The 12977-nt window shown below is 38.9% G+C and overlaps 1 protein-coding gene across 2 annotated transcripts in view; it reads left to right on the top strand.

Annotated features, from left to right (window-relative positions):
• The window catches only part of Cfap61 (cilia and flagella associated protein 61), a 242956-nt gene that overhangs the window by 92849 nt on the left and 137130 nt on the right, over nucleotides 1-12977 (top strand). Inside the window, exons 14-15 of one of the 2 annotated variants that reach the window (XM_048348715.1) lie at nucleotides 7010-7136; nucleotides 10039-10116. The exons of the other annotated variant lie outside the window; for it this stretch is intronic. Coding sequence (XP_048204672.1) covers nucleotides 7010-7136; nucleotides 10039-10116 — 205 coding nt within the window. The remainder of the gene's footprint in view (nucleotides 1-7009; nucleotides 7137-10038; nucleotides 10117-12977) is intronic. 2 annotated transcript variants of the gene reach the window in all.

Genomic DNA, 12977 nt, shown 5'->3' with positions numbered 1-12977 from the left:
TATTTTCATCTCTAGGATGTTTACAAGCTTGATACAGGGTTTACATATAGTGTAAAAACGGTCCCCCCCCCGCCCCCATCTACCTGCCTATTCTTTAAGCAATACTGGCTTTTCCTTCTCACTTATTCATTAGTCCAGGATGTTTTGGTGGACTGGCTGCTCTTCTGAAGTCTGATATATTTTTTTTAATTTGGGCAAGTATGTCTCAGACTGATGCATTTGATTAATATTTATTATGCTTGGAATTATTTTCCCATAAATAAAATAGCCTCTGAATTGGGTCATGTAAGTTTGTCAGTGTTGCTCAGTAAATGGAAATCTCCTTAGGTAGTTGACCTCTGAACAGTTCTTCCCCTCAGTTCATCCTTTGTGTGTTTGTTTTATCTGTTTTTCTAAGTGGCTCACTCAGGTCTGGTTGCCATTTTCCCCCAGTTTTTCACCATGACACCTGTTTGAGGCCCACGTTATCATGGAGAGTATTTAGTGACAGCAGTCCCCTGCCTCGTGTGCTAATAATTAGCCTCTTTGACTAGAATCCAGTAGAAACTTCCTTCTTTATTTTGTGGTTATTATTTTCTTTATGGGGTGTCTTTCGGTGGTTTTGGTTTGTTCATTTGTTCAGTTGGTTTGGTTTCAACTGAAATGTCAGTGGCTGGAGAATTGCCTTGAAGTTCTCTGACATTGTTCGAATGACAGTTTCCCCCTCTGGAATTCAACAAGACTCAGATCACATTTTCATCTTTCCAGTGTTATGTTTTCACTTACCAGCATCAACAACACCCTGTTTTCTGCAAGGCTGACATAAAATAAATTGGACACACACATACACTTGTAGGTGTCTAAAACCATTCACTTGTTCAAATCAAGTGATAAATCTTTTCTACTTTGATATGTTATTTTCTATTTTAGCTACTGTCTCATTAACGACTCTCACTTCTGATCTTTGAGGTCAGATTCAGCCAAAAAACAGTAGAAGAATAAAAATGTCTTGTTGTGTGCTGTAAATCCTTTAGACCCAAGAAGGGACCAGTGGGCAGGGACTTTGGCATTTCTCCGTGGAGGTGGGACATTTCCTGAGGATGCACGGGTATAGCAGAGGAAGGCTGTGAGACAAGAGTGACCTGGGAATGGGAAGGGTTAGGAGAACAAACTCCTCAGTAGACCTTGTTTTTCCTGGTGATGGAGGGAGCCCTCTGGGTAGATAAGAAAAACCCTTTAAGTTCTCACACACTCAGGGGGGCTTCAGAGCTGTGACTGGGCTTTGAGTATAGAACAGGTAAACCATTCTAGGTACTGGGTATCCATTTATTTCTGGGAAGGTAACAGAATGAGAGAGGGAGATGGAAGTGTTCTCTTTCTAGGTGCTAAGGTATGAGGCTGAAATGTAGGGTCTACCATAGTAGCCTTAATGGATGAAGGAAGATCAGAGCCTTTTTATGTAGAGCTGTGAAAGGTGCAAGCAGGGTCACACTTGGGTACATCCAGCAAGCCACCATCCTCTCTAGTTCTGCCAGGACTCAAACTGATACGTAACTTAGGCATCAAAAAGACATAAGGTTTTTTCTTTCTTTTTAAATTGTTATTATAAAGCTAATATACAGAGGGATTATAGTGCCATAAGTCAGATAATGAATATATTTCTTTTTGAACAGTGCCACTTCTTCCCTCCTTTTCTCCTAGTTTTTCCCTCCCAACCCCTCTCTCACAAATTGTATAGTTCATTTTAAACATAGTGTCTAGTGAGTATTACTGCTGCATTTGTTCACTCTTTGTCCCACTATTTCTGTGTTCTCCCCTGCCTTCCCCCAAACAGATACTTACATACAAGACAAAAGGTACAGAAAAAAAAGTGACAAAAGAGAAAAAAGGAAGCAAAGTAACACAAAACCTCTTGTTTCCATTTCTTGAAGTTCATTTCGATAAATATCATTTTATATGATCATATGTACATAGGTTGTGAGCCTTTGTGATCCTCTCCTAAGAATATTATTAGGTTTTTAAAAAAATTGTTTACTAGATCTGAAATTTACTTTTCAGAGGTCTTAGTATCATTATATAGATGCTCAATACTCTGAATCTTTATGATTTACTTGATAACAGGGCAAAGTAAATTGCTGGATAATTCTCTTTTTGCAATGTGCATGACATATATATTCAAGATCCATTTCATTTTTATATGGATTACATGTGATGAGAATGAATCACTAAGCATCATTACATATTTGATTTGATGTCATTTTATTTTCCAAGTGGCTTTTTAGAGCTAAAACACAGTTGAAAGCTTCCATAATTCATCATCTGTTTTTCTCTCCCTCCCTCCTTCCCTTCCTCCCTCCCTCCCTTCCTCTCTCCCTCCCTCCCTCCATCCCTCCTTCCCTTCCATCCTTTTTTCTCTTTTCTCTTTCTTTCTTTCTTTCTTTCTTTCTTTCTTTCTTTCTTTCTTTCTTTCTTTCTTTCTTTCTTTCTTCCTTCTTTCCTTCCTTCCTTCCTTTCCTCCTTCCCTCCCTCCCTCCCTCCCTCCCTTCTTTCTTTCTTTCTTTTTCTTTCTTTCTTTCTTTCTTTCTTTCTTCTTTCCTTTCTTTCTTTTCTTTCTTTCTGTCTGTCTTTTCTTCTTTTTCTCTCTTCCCCACTCTCCTCTCTCCCTCCCTCCCCTCCCTCTCTTCCCTCCTTCCCTTCCTCTCTTTCCCTCTGTGCTAGTATTAGGGCTTGAACTCAGGGCCTTGCACTCTTTCTTGGATTTGTCTGCTTAAAACTTGCATTCTACCACTTGATCCATACCCCCACTTCTGGCTTTTCACTGGTTAATTGGAGACAAGACTCTCTTGGATTTATCTGTCCAGGTGCAATCCTGAGATCTCAGCCTACTGAGTAGCTAGGGTTATAAGAGTGAGACAACAGTGCCCTACTTTATCATTCATTCTTTTTTTTTTTTTTTTTTTGGCCAGTCCTGGGCCTTGGACTCAGGGCCTGAGCACTGTCCCTGGCTTCTTGCCGCTCAAGGCTAGCACTCTGCCACTTGAGCCACAGCGCCGCTTCTGGCCGTTTTCTGTATATGTGGTGCTGGGGAATCGAACCTAGGGCCTCGTGTATCCGAGGCAGGCACTCTTGCCACTAGGCTATATCCCCAGCCCTATCATTCATTCTTGACTTCATTACATTACTTAAATTTTAAAAGATTTCAGGATTATTTTCTCAGGATATGGCTTTGGAGTGGATGGAGCATCAGCCTTTCAGGGACTGTCTTGGTCTTTAATGGATCTTCAGCACAGGAGCACAGGGGGCACACAGCAGAAGTTTAATACACATTTGTGATTGATTTGCGGAATGACCCCTTCTTATAATCTTAATTCTAATAATTGATTTTTTGCAACTACATGTTAACTGAGAATTTATTTCTTAGGCACATTAATTTTTTATAGATGCTCCCATCAGTGAATACATAAAACAGTGAAGAACGTATTGGTTATCACATTGCGTTTTCTTTTTTGCTAACCACAGGTCCCTTTCATCTCATTCTAGTTAAAGCCAATAAAAAAAGGATTGCCATTCCTAGTACCAGAAACACAAGCCACAGTTCAGAGCCTGCTGGGAAAGGCCACCTGTGGATTAAACTTAACTCTGCTTTTTCTTTTGTTGTATTAAGACCTTACTTTGTAGTCCAGACTGGCCTGATATCCAAGTCTCCTCCTGCATCAGCCTCCCAAGTGCTGGGATTACAGGCGTGAACTAACATACCTGGCCTGTATTCTGCTTTTTGAGCTGAGTTAAAAGTCTTCTAAGATCCAGGTGGCAATGGCTCATGCCTGTAACCCTAGCTTCTCAGAAGGCTGAGATAGGAGGTCTCAGTTCAAAGCCAGCCCAAGCAGGGAAGACCATGGACTCTTATCTCCAGTTAACCACCAAAAGGCCAGAAGTAGATCTGTAGCTCAAGTGGCATAGCACCAGCCAAGCATGGAAAAGGTAATGGACAATACCTAGACCCTGAGCGGAAACCCTGGCACTGGCACATACAGGCACTTGCGTGTACACACACACACATTAGTACACATTTGCACACACAAACTTCTAAGAAATAGCTATTAGAAGCAAATAAGTGTATATAGAGCAGATCCCATCTGGTAAAAATACAGTGACTGCATTGACATTTTAGATTTTCCTAATAGCCACAATAATGTAATAATTTAAAGTAACATGAAATAAATCACATTTAACCCCTCATACAGAAAATATTGTGTCACCATGTAATTAATATAAAAAGATTGAAGTATTTTATATTTTTGTACCAAGTCATCAAGAGTCAGCTGATAGTTCATAAGTTCAAGCACATGTGACTTTCTAGCCACATTTCCAGTGCTCAATAGCCACCTGTGGCTCGGGCTTCTCATATTGGACACAAATGTGTCACTATTACTGATCCCTACTCTGAAATTGAAATTCTAGGAACATACAAAAATTCTCAAGTGATTCTCTGGTGACTATAAGTAACAGATATGAGAGCTTCACTGTGTGACGCAGAATGGCTGTACACACTCACTGACAGTTTCCGTAGACAGACAAGGTGAAAAAGTTTGTGTGTTTTGCTTCACTCAGTACTTATTCAGCCCTGCTGTATGTAGGTCAGGAGAGCCCATGGGCATCTACTTTTTCTGAATAGTTTAAAACTCCGGTGATTTAGACTTTGAGACTTCCTGGGGGAAGATTGCTTTCCTGGTTCCCACCACACACTTTGTAACTTGATTGCAGAACTTAACAGATATAGGAAAACATATAATACACATGGGAAAGATTGCTGGTTATCTCCATGCATCTTGCATCACTCGTTCACTGAACAGCTACTATGTTCTAGCCAGGCATTGCTGTAGTCACGGGCTAACATCAGGGGACAAAGATAGCAACAGAACTTGCTGAAGCTTTATTCTAAGAGGAAGAGACAAGTGATGAAAAAATAAACTGAAGGTAAGAAGAGCATGGAGAAAAATAGAAATAGGAATGGGGATGGGAGGGTCACAGTTCCAGATTTTAAATAAGAAGATCAAGGTCAGGGATGGTATCACTTAGAGGAAGAAGATAGAGGAAACACAACGTTGGGGAGAGGAATGAGGCTTGTACATTTGATGTGATATGTGAGATTTCTGGTAAGGACTGATGAGGAAGTTTGCTGGGTCTGTTGGAGGAATAGCTCATTGGCCTGAGAGGAGGAACAGAGAAAGCAAAAAGCCCAGGATTTTGATATGAGCCACTGAGAAGAGAGGTCCTAGGGAAGGCACATAAGGGGAGGTGGCAGTGATTATAAGGATCAGGGCCACTCACTCTATGGCTTTGTGTTTTATTTAAAATGTCATGGGAAAGATAACAGCAATTCTTAACCCGAGTCCATTGTTACATTTTCCTGGTGTATTTTTCCTTTCCTTGACAAATAAGACTTATATTTACTCAAGTCCCTCCTGTGGATGGAAAATGTTCTATTATATGTGTGTCTATCAATTGATGATCTTTTAAATTGTTTTTTCCTTTGGGCTATTATAACTAAAGCTACTCTGACTATTCATGAACAGGGCTTTGCATGGACATGCCTTTTTAATTCTCCCATTTTCCTAGTCTGTCAGAACTAGATTTTTGTATCAGTTGTTCCTATGAGAGCTTTATAACCTTTTGCTTCATGATTACCAATAAAAGTTGGTCATCATAGTGGTGCATACCTGTAATCCCAGCACTTAGGAGGATGAAGGATGGTGAGTTCAAAACCTGCTTTGGTTCTAGAACAGAGTTTGAGCTATGTAGTAAGACCTGCCTCAAAAAAACATTCTGCTCATAAGTATTAGTAAGGTGATAATTGATCATCTTTTACCAGCTTATGACATATGTAGATTTTCTTTGCAACTATACTACTTCATTTATGAGAAATAAGCATTCTTTTTAAACACAGATTTTCTGCATTTAAGAGTTAAATAGACTAGCATATCTTAGGAGTCATGTTCTATTTAGTAATAAAATCCTAATGATGAAAGAATTCAGTGTAAGGCTGGCTACACAGGACCTGTTACAAAATGGACATGTGGGACACTAGCCTGAGATGAGGAGGCAAATCTCCCATTCCCATGGGCCCTACTGCTCCAGTCCACAGCAAACAGACATCCTCCAAGAGCTTCAGACCTCTTCCCAGGATGCACTGGAAACCTTGGTGCCAGATCTGTAAGCAGTCCATGCCAAGGTGCCAGACAAATACATCATGACACTGCTTACCTTAGATGGGGACAGCCACACCCTTGCTATGAGTAGAGACAATGTACATAATGCACCTGATCCTTAACACTCTCCATGCCCATGCCCAGTACCCCACTGGGTGAATGCAGGTTGCCCCCCACCCTAACCAATACAATTTAGTTGTTCCCTCTTGGGGAGACCTTACATTCCAACAAGAGGGAACTGGGGTAACCACGTGTGAGCTAAAACTGCAAGCCTCTAGTTATGCTCTATTGTCTCCATCCACTTCACTTGCAAACACAAAACCACAGATCAAATCTTGAAGATTTGAAGATGATGATCTCAGAGAACTCAGTTCCAATCATGAAGCCTTTCAGGATGTGCAAGCCCCGTGACTGTGTATCACCTGTGTGAAATCAGCCCTAGTCAATGGAAGTTTCTTAATTTCTAAACATGCTTTTTACGATTTGGGGAGACTTTACCTCTTCACGTGAAATAGCACTCCAACATGGAATAAGCCATGCTGAACATTTAAAAGTATATGCATTAAAATTATATGCACTTAAAATGTTACTCTGTTTTGTGTTTGGTCCATGGCATTGTCAGTAACTTTTATGTTATTCTTTGTGCTTTAAAAACAAAATCCATTTTCCAGGTTTTCTCAAATGTTACAATTAATCAAAACTTCATGTTACATAAACATTTTACCAGATATTATTTACACATAACAATATGATAATCCTGTCTTCATTTTTAAAGGAATGTATATTTTAGGGCTTTGACCCAGAATTTTTCTCTCACTTAGGTCCATTGATATACGATTAGCCACTATTCTGGATACTTCTGGCGTTGAAAAGCTTGTGAGAACCCTCATGCTGAGTAAAAAGATACTGGAGGATTTTACCCAGTACAATGCAGCTTGCAAAGACCTTGTAAGTACCTGTAGTAAACCAGGGTGACTTCCCTTTCCTTTTGCATGGGGTCATTGGGACAGAGAGAGAGTCACACTTGATGTTTCCTTTGGACCTCAGTTGGTGAGTCATGTGAATTGGGTCTTGAGCAGCAGAGGTGGGGCTAGAAGGGAAGAACAAAAAGATAAATTGAGGAAACTCAAGTGACAGGAATTGAGGCTGTTCTCATTGGTGGTCTCCAAGGAGGCTGATCAGATACTCAGATTTGGCACAAAATGAGGTAGATTCTGGTCCCCAGGATAGGGAACTCAGCACCATCAGGAAACTTAATTTAGGAATCTGTGAGTATCTGATACTTAACCTAGCAGCCATTAGAAACCAGACTTGGGTTACTGGGACTTTGTTTAATTGATTGATTGATTGATTTTGGTGCTATTGGGCCTTCCACCTGTGTCATGATTTGCCTGAGTTTGTCTCAGACATCAGTTCTTTTATCTATATGTCCCAGGTAGTTGGGATTATAGATATACATTACCACACATGGCCTAGTTGGATTCTGTTGGAATGATGAGCCTAGCTAAACCTGGCTGCATCCTCAGCAACTGGATGAACTGGGAAAGATCCTGTGTGATAAATGTTGAGTCAGCAATGATGAAGCAGTAAAATTAATAACTCTACTAAATATCAGCAATTGAATTAATGTATTTTTAGAGTTTGGATGGCCAAGAGAGAAATGCATGTGAAGCACTTCTACAGCATGATTTTTTTTGTTTTTGTTTTAAGGACAAAAAATATTTCATAGACTACCTTCCATGAAGGAGCAACTGACCAAAAAAAAATCCCATTGTTTTTATTTGAGTTTTTGGCAGATATTTTCTTTAAATTAAATGAGATAAGCCAGATGCCGGTGGCTCATGTCTGTAGCCTTAGCTACTTGGAAGATTAATATTAGGAGCATCTCAGTTCAATAGCCCAGGAAGCAAAGTTTACAAAACCCTTCTCAATTCCTTCCCAATAGAGAGCTGGATGTGGGGACAGGAGCTTGTTATCCTAGTTACAGCAGGAAGCCTAATGATGACAGATGGCTCCCAAGTACATGATGGTCAGATACTCTACCTCAAAAAATAACCACCAATAACAAAAAGAAACAACAACAGAAAAAAAAAACCACAATTGAAGATATGGCTCAGAAGCAAGAGCTTCTATCTAGCAAGCACAAGGCCTGAGTTCAAGCCCCATTCCCATATGAATGAGATGGGGGACTGGGTATGTAGGTTAGCAGTAGAGCACTTGCTGAGCATTCACAAGGCCCTGACTTTGATGCCTAGCACTGCAATATGAATATATATATTATATCTTATGTAATATGTAACATTGTATATATCATATATAATGTAATATATACTATATTACATATAATATATTGCATTATATAATATACATTGTATATATGATATAATATATTATATTATATATGACATTATATATGCAAATAAATAAGATGACCCTTTTCACTCCAAGAAAAAAAACTTCCAACATTGGATGCCAGTGATAAGATCTAACCAAGAAAAGAAAAATAGAATTTAGGAAAATCAGTATCTGCCATGGGCTTGACAACTACCCATACCTAAAAGGCTTTGTTTGATGAATCTGGTGGTGATATTAATGAATGTCATATTTTGATATTATGTAATGGGATGGATAAACATTTGGCAAATCTGCATAATCTGATGAAATAATATTTTCCAGGTAAGCAATGTATGATGTTACAAAAGTATGCATAAATGAAAGAATCATTGAAAGTGTAAAACAGATCAATGAATTTAATATGATATTTTATACAGTACTCATTAATAGAGTTATTAGATGCCATATTACAACTAATCTCCAAAAACTATGCCAGTTGTTGGATTTTGGTAGAATATTAAGAGTATCCGTATTTATCTGAAAAGATTATTTAAATACTTCTTTCTTTTCTAACTACATATTTTTGTGAAGACAGATTTTTTTAAATTGTATTTCCACCAGAACAAGTTGTAACAGATTGACTGCATATAAGGGAATTGAGTTGTTTTCTATTAAGCTAGTTATTAAAGAGATTTGCAAGAATAGAAAATGGTGCCACTCTTTAAATATTTTTGATAAAATGGTAAGTTTAAATTCTATTTCATCAATAAATTAAACAAAGACCAATATGTTTTTTCTTTTCTTTTTTTCTGGGAGACTGGGACTCAAACTTGATATCTGATGCTTTATGCTCATGGGTAGGCATCTTACCACCTGACCCATGCTTCTTGTCCCAAGATTGATCTTAATTTCAACTCTCTCTCTCTCTCTCTCTCTCTCTCTCTCTCTCTCTCACACACACACACACACACACACACACACACACACACACATTCACACACACGTCTGTCTGTCTGTCTTCCTTGAATTTATAGTTCTCTAGCCTCTGGAACTACCAGGCATGAACCACCGTGCCTGGCTTCTCAGCATTAATTTCAGTTACAGAAAATGGTGATAGATATTACAGGGTTAAGCCAAAGCTTTTTGGAGTTCTTAGTGTGAGGAGTTCTGAGATTATAAATTTTGAGAACCATTGATATTGAGTTTAGAAAAAGAAACATTTTGATTGAAACTAACTCGTTACTTGTAAACTGTAGGTCTTGTAAACCATATTTTCTTATAAACGAAATAGTTGTAATAATCATACTTTACCTAAAAGAGTTCAGAGGGAGGCAGAATGAATGCAGAGGGCATTGACCATCATACCTATCCCAAAGTCAGTATTGATAGGTTTTGGTTCTGTATTTTTAGTTATGCAGTCATAGTTGTGGGTCCATAATCATGGATTTACTATTGCTTACAGAGATATCAATGTTGATACTTGTAAGGGTCTAAAAATATGTATTTTTATTTTCAGGATGGGACACCAATGCAGACATTTGTAGCTGAAGTTGCAGGACAAATAGTTGGCATTGCAGTGATCAAAAATGAAATGGTAAATTGTGAAATGGCTATTAATTTTCCTCAGTGTGGCCTTGTAAATTATAAATTAGCACAGAGTGTCGGCTTGTAAGTTTTAATTTTACTTATTAATATGAATGCCTTCTTTTCCTAAAGCATATTCTTATTGGCTCCCCTCTGACAGCCTCCCTCCCTCCCTCCCTTTATTCCTTCCTTCCTTTTTTTCTTTTGCAAGTCTTGGGGCTTGAACTCAGGGCCTGAGCACTGTCCCTGGCTTCTTTTTACTCAAGGCTAGCTCTCTACCTCTTGAACCACAACACCACTTCTGGCTTTTTCTATATATGTGGTGCTGAGGAATTGAACCTAGGGTTTCATGTATACGAGGCAAGCATTCTACTACTAGGGCATATTCCCAGCCCCCACCTTCCTTTCTTTTTGTGGGTCAAAATGCTTGGAATATTACCAAGAATACATGGAACCATTCTTATTCTGAAATTTTTACTTTTCACTCCCCAAATCATCCAAAAAATGCATAGCTCTCTTTCAACAGACAGCTACTACAATTAGTCATTTCTTCTTCTTCTTCTTCTTTTTTTTTTTTTTTTTTGCCAGTCCTGGGGCTTGGACTCAGGGCCTGAGCACTGTCCCTGGCTTCCTTTTGCTCAAGGCTAGCACTCTGCCACTTGAGCCACAGCGCCACTTCTGGCCATTTTCCATATATGTGGTACTGGGGAATTGAACCCAGGGCTTCATGCATACGAGGCAAGCTCTCTTGCCACTAGGCCATATTCCCAGCCCTCTTCTTCTTTTAAAAAAATTTTTGTTAGTACCTTTTTTTTTTTATGCCAGTCCTGGGGCTTGAACTCAGGGCTTAAGCACTGTCCATGGCTTCTTTTTGATCAAGGCTATCACTTTACCTCTTGAGCCACAGCGCCCCTTCTGGCCTTTTCTATATATGTGGTGCTGAGGAATTGTAACCAGGGCTTCATGTATACAAGGCATGCACTCTACCACTAGGCCATGTTCCCAGCCCATAGTCATTTCTTCTTTCCAGCATTCTTCCTTATACCTAATTTCCTGGAGGTGGGAAAGAGAGATTTGTCAAGTGGACATGACATTTTCTATCTTTCCAAATGGGAGTTCATTCAGAGCATTTGTTACTGAGTAATTCATTCTTTCTCTACTGGCTTAAAATGTCACTTTTTCATTTATTAAATTTACATAGCCTTGTGTCTATTTTTAAATTCTATTTCACATATTTGTTATCAACTGCATCATCACATGCATTGTTATCTAGTAAGATAGCCTTCTCTTACTTTTCTTCTTTCCTAAATTCTTGATTTTTTTCTTTGAGATAAACCTCATACTATGAAATTTTCTATGCCTATGTGGGTTTTATGGAACAATTAAGAGGAATGCACTACATTAAAATATAGAGACTTACCTTTTAGGAACTTCTCTTTGTGTTGTTATTAACTGACTTCTTTTTTTAATATAATTTTATTGTTATTAAGGTGTTGTACAGAGGGGTTACCATTTCATAAGTCATGCAATATCCCAGTTTCTCCCTCCCTTCCCTGCTCACATGTTGCGTAGTTCATTTTCCACACAATGCCCACCCTTTCTCCCTCCATTTCTGCACTCCCTTGATCCCCCTCACACAAGAAACAAACAGAATACTTAAAAACAAAAACACCACCACCAACAGCAACAAAACCATGTTTTCATTTACTGGAACTCATTTTGATTAATAGTATATTAAATGTTCAGAGGAGTTATACTTTGGGGTTCCTCCTTGACTAGATGGGCAGCATCATAATGCCTTTGCTCCTTGCCTTCCAGTTGGGTTTAGACAGTAGGAGATCATGATGGAAGGAGGGCGTGAGGTTGAGATACCTGCAGCTGGCTGATAAGTTCTTTGTGACTTCCTGCAACTAGGCCTGTACCACCCCATTGAGGCAGAAAATAGCTTGGAGATGCTACAGCACTATCCCCACTAATTTCCCTACCCTCTTCCCATCCTTGTAAATACTGCATTTGTTGAACCTTCCTCCAATTATTTGGATTTGATGTACCGTCTTTCCTGATGAGACCCTGCCCAAATACAGTCCTACACGTGACTTCTTTCTATGTATTTTATGGTATTTCCTTGGTATTGCAGATAAACTTTTTTTCTCTCAACTGTACTTTGTTGAAGTATGTTTCGTATATTGGAAAGTATTAAGTTTTGCATTTTAGTCTTGTATCTAGTTACCTTTCTCATATTATCATTTTGATCAGAGCAATTAGAGGGTATGCTAACATCCCAAGGGTTGTTTTATCAATTACCCACAGCTTCTATTGGAATTTTATTTTCAAAGTTCATACATTTAACATTCATGAGTCTCCCTTGTTTTTTTATTGTTTCTTTTTGGATCAGCTTGGGTTATATGAAAGAGCCTCTGTGTACATTATGAAGATTATAAAAAAATTCTCCCCTGTTCTCTGAATGATGCTTTGCTTATACCATAACAAGTTAGATGCCTCTTGATTCTAATTTTTACACTTGTCAGCTTTCCTCAAAAGTCTGTCTGTATTGTGAATGAGAAGTTGAATTTTCAGTATGAGTGGCTGGCATGGATATGGGTCTTTACTACATCTCTCCTGTCACTGGCAGAGTTACCCATACTCTGTCTAACTGGGAGGGGAATGGCTTCTTCTTGCATGCATGAGTATAGGACCAGCAGGCCAGCAGGAACACCCATGTGGCCCACGATGGAAGATGTAACCTAGTAGTAAAATCCATATCCAAGGTAAAACTACCTTCCATTTTGGCCTGCCATTATACTCCATTATTTCCAGAATAAATTTCTGTTATTTTAAGGGACTAGGAAGGAAAGGAAAATAAGCCAGCAC

The sequence above is a fragment of the Perognathus longimembris genome, chromosome 6 (assembly GCF_023159225.1).
Source record: "Perognathus longimembris pacificus isolate PPM17 chromosome 6, ASM2315922v1, whole genome shotgun sequence".
Lineage (NCBI taxonomy): Eukaryota > Metazoa > Chordata > Mammalia > Rodentia > Heteromyidae > Perognathus > Perognathus longimembris.
Note: the sequence above shows the minus strand (reverse complement) of the source record. Positions and strands in the feature narration are given on the sequence as shown.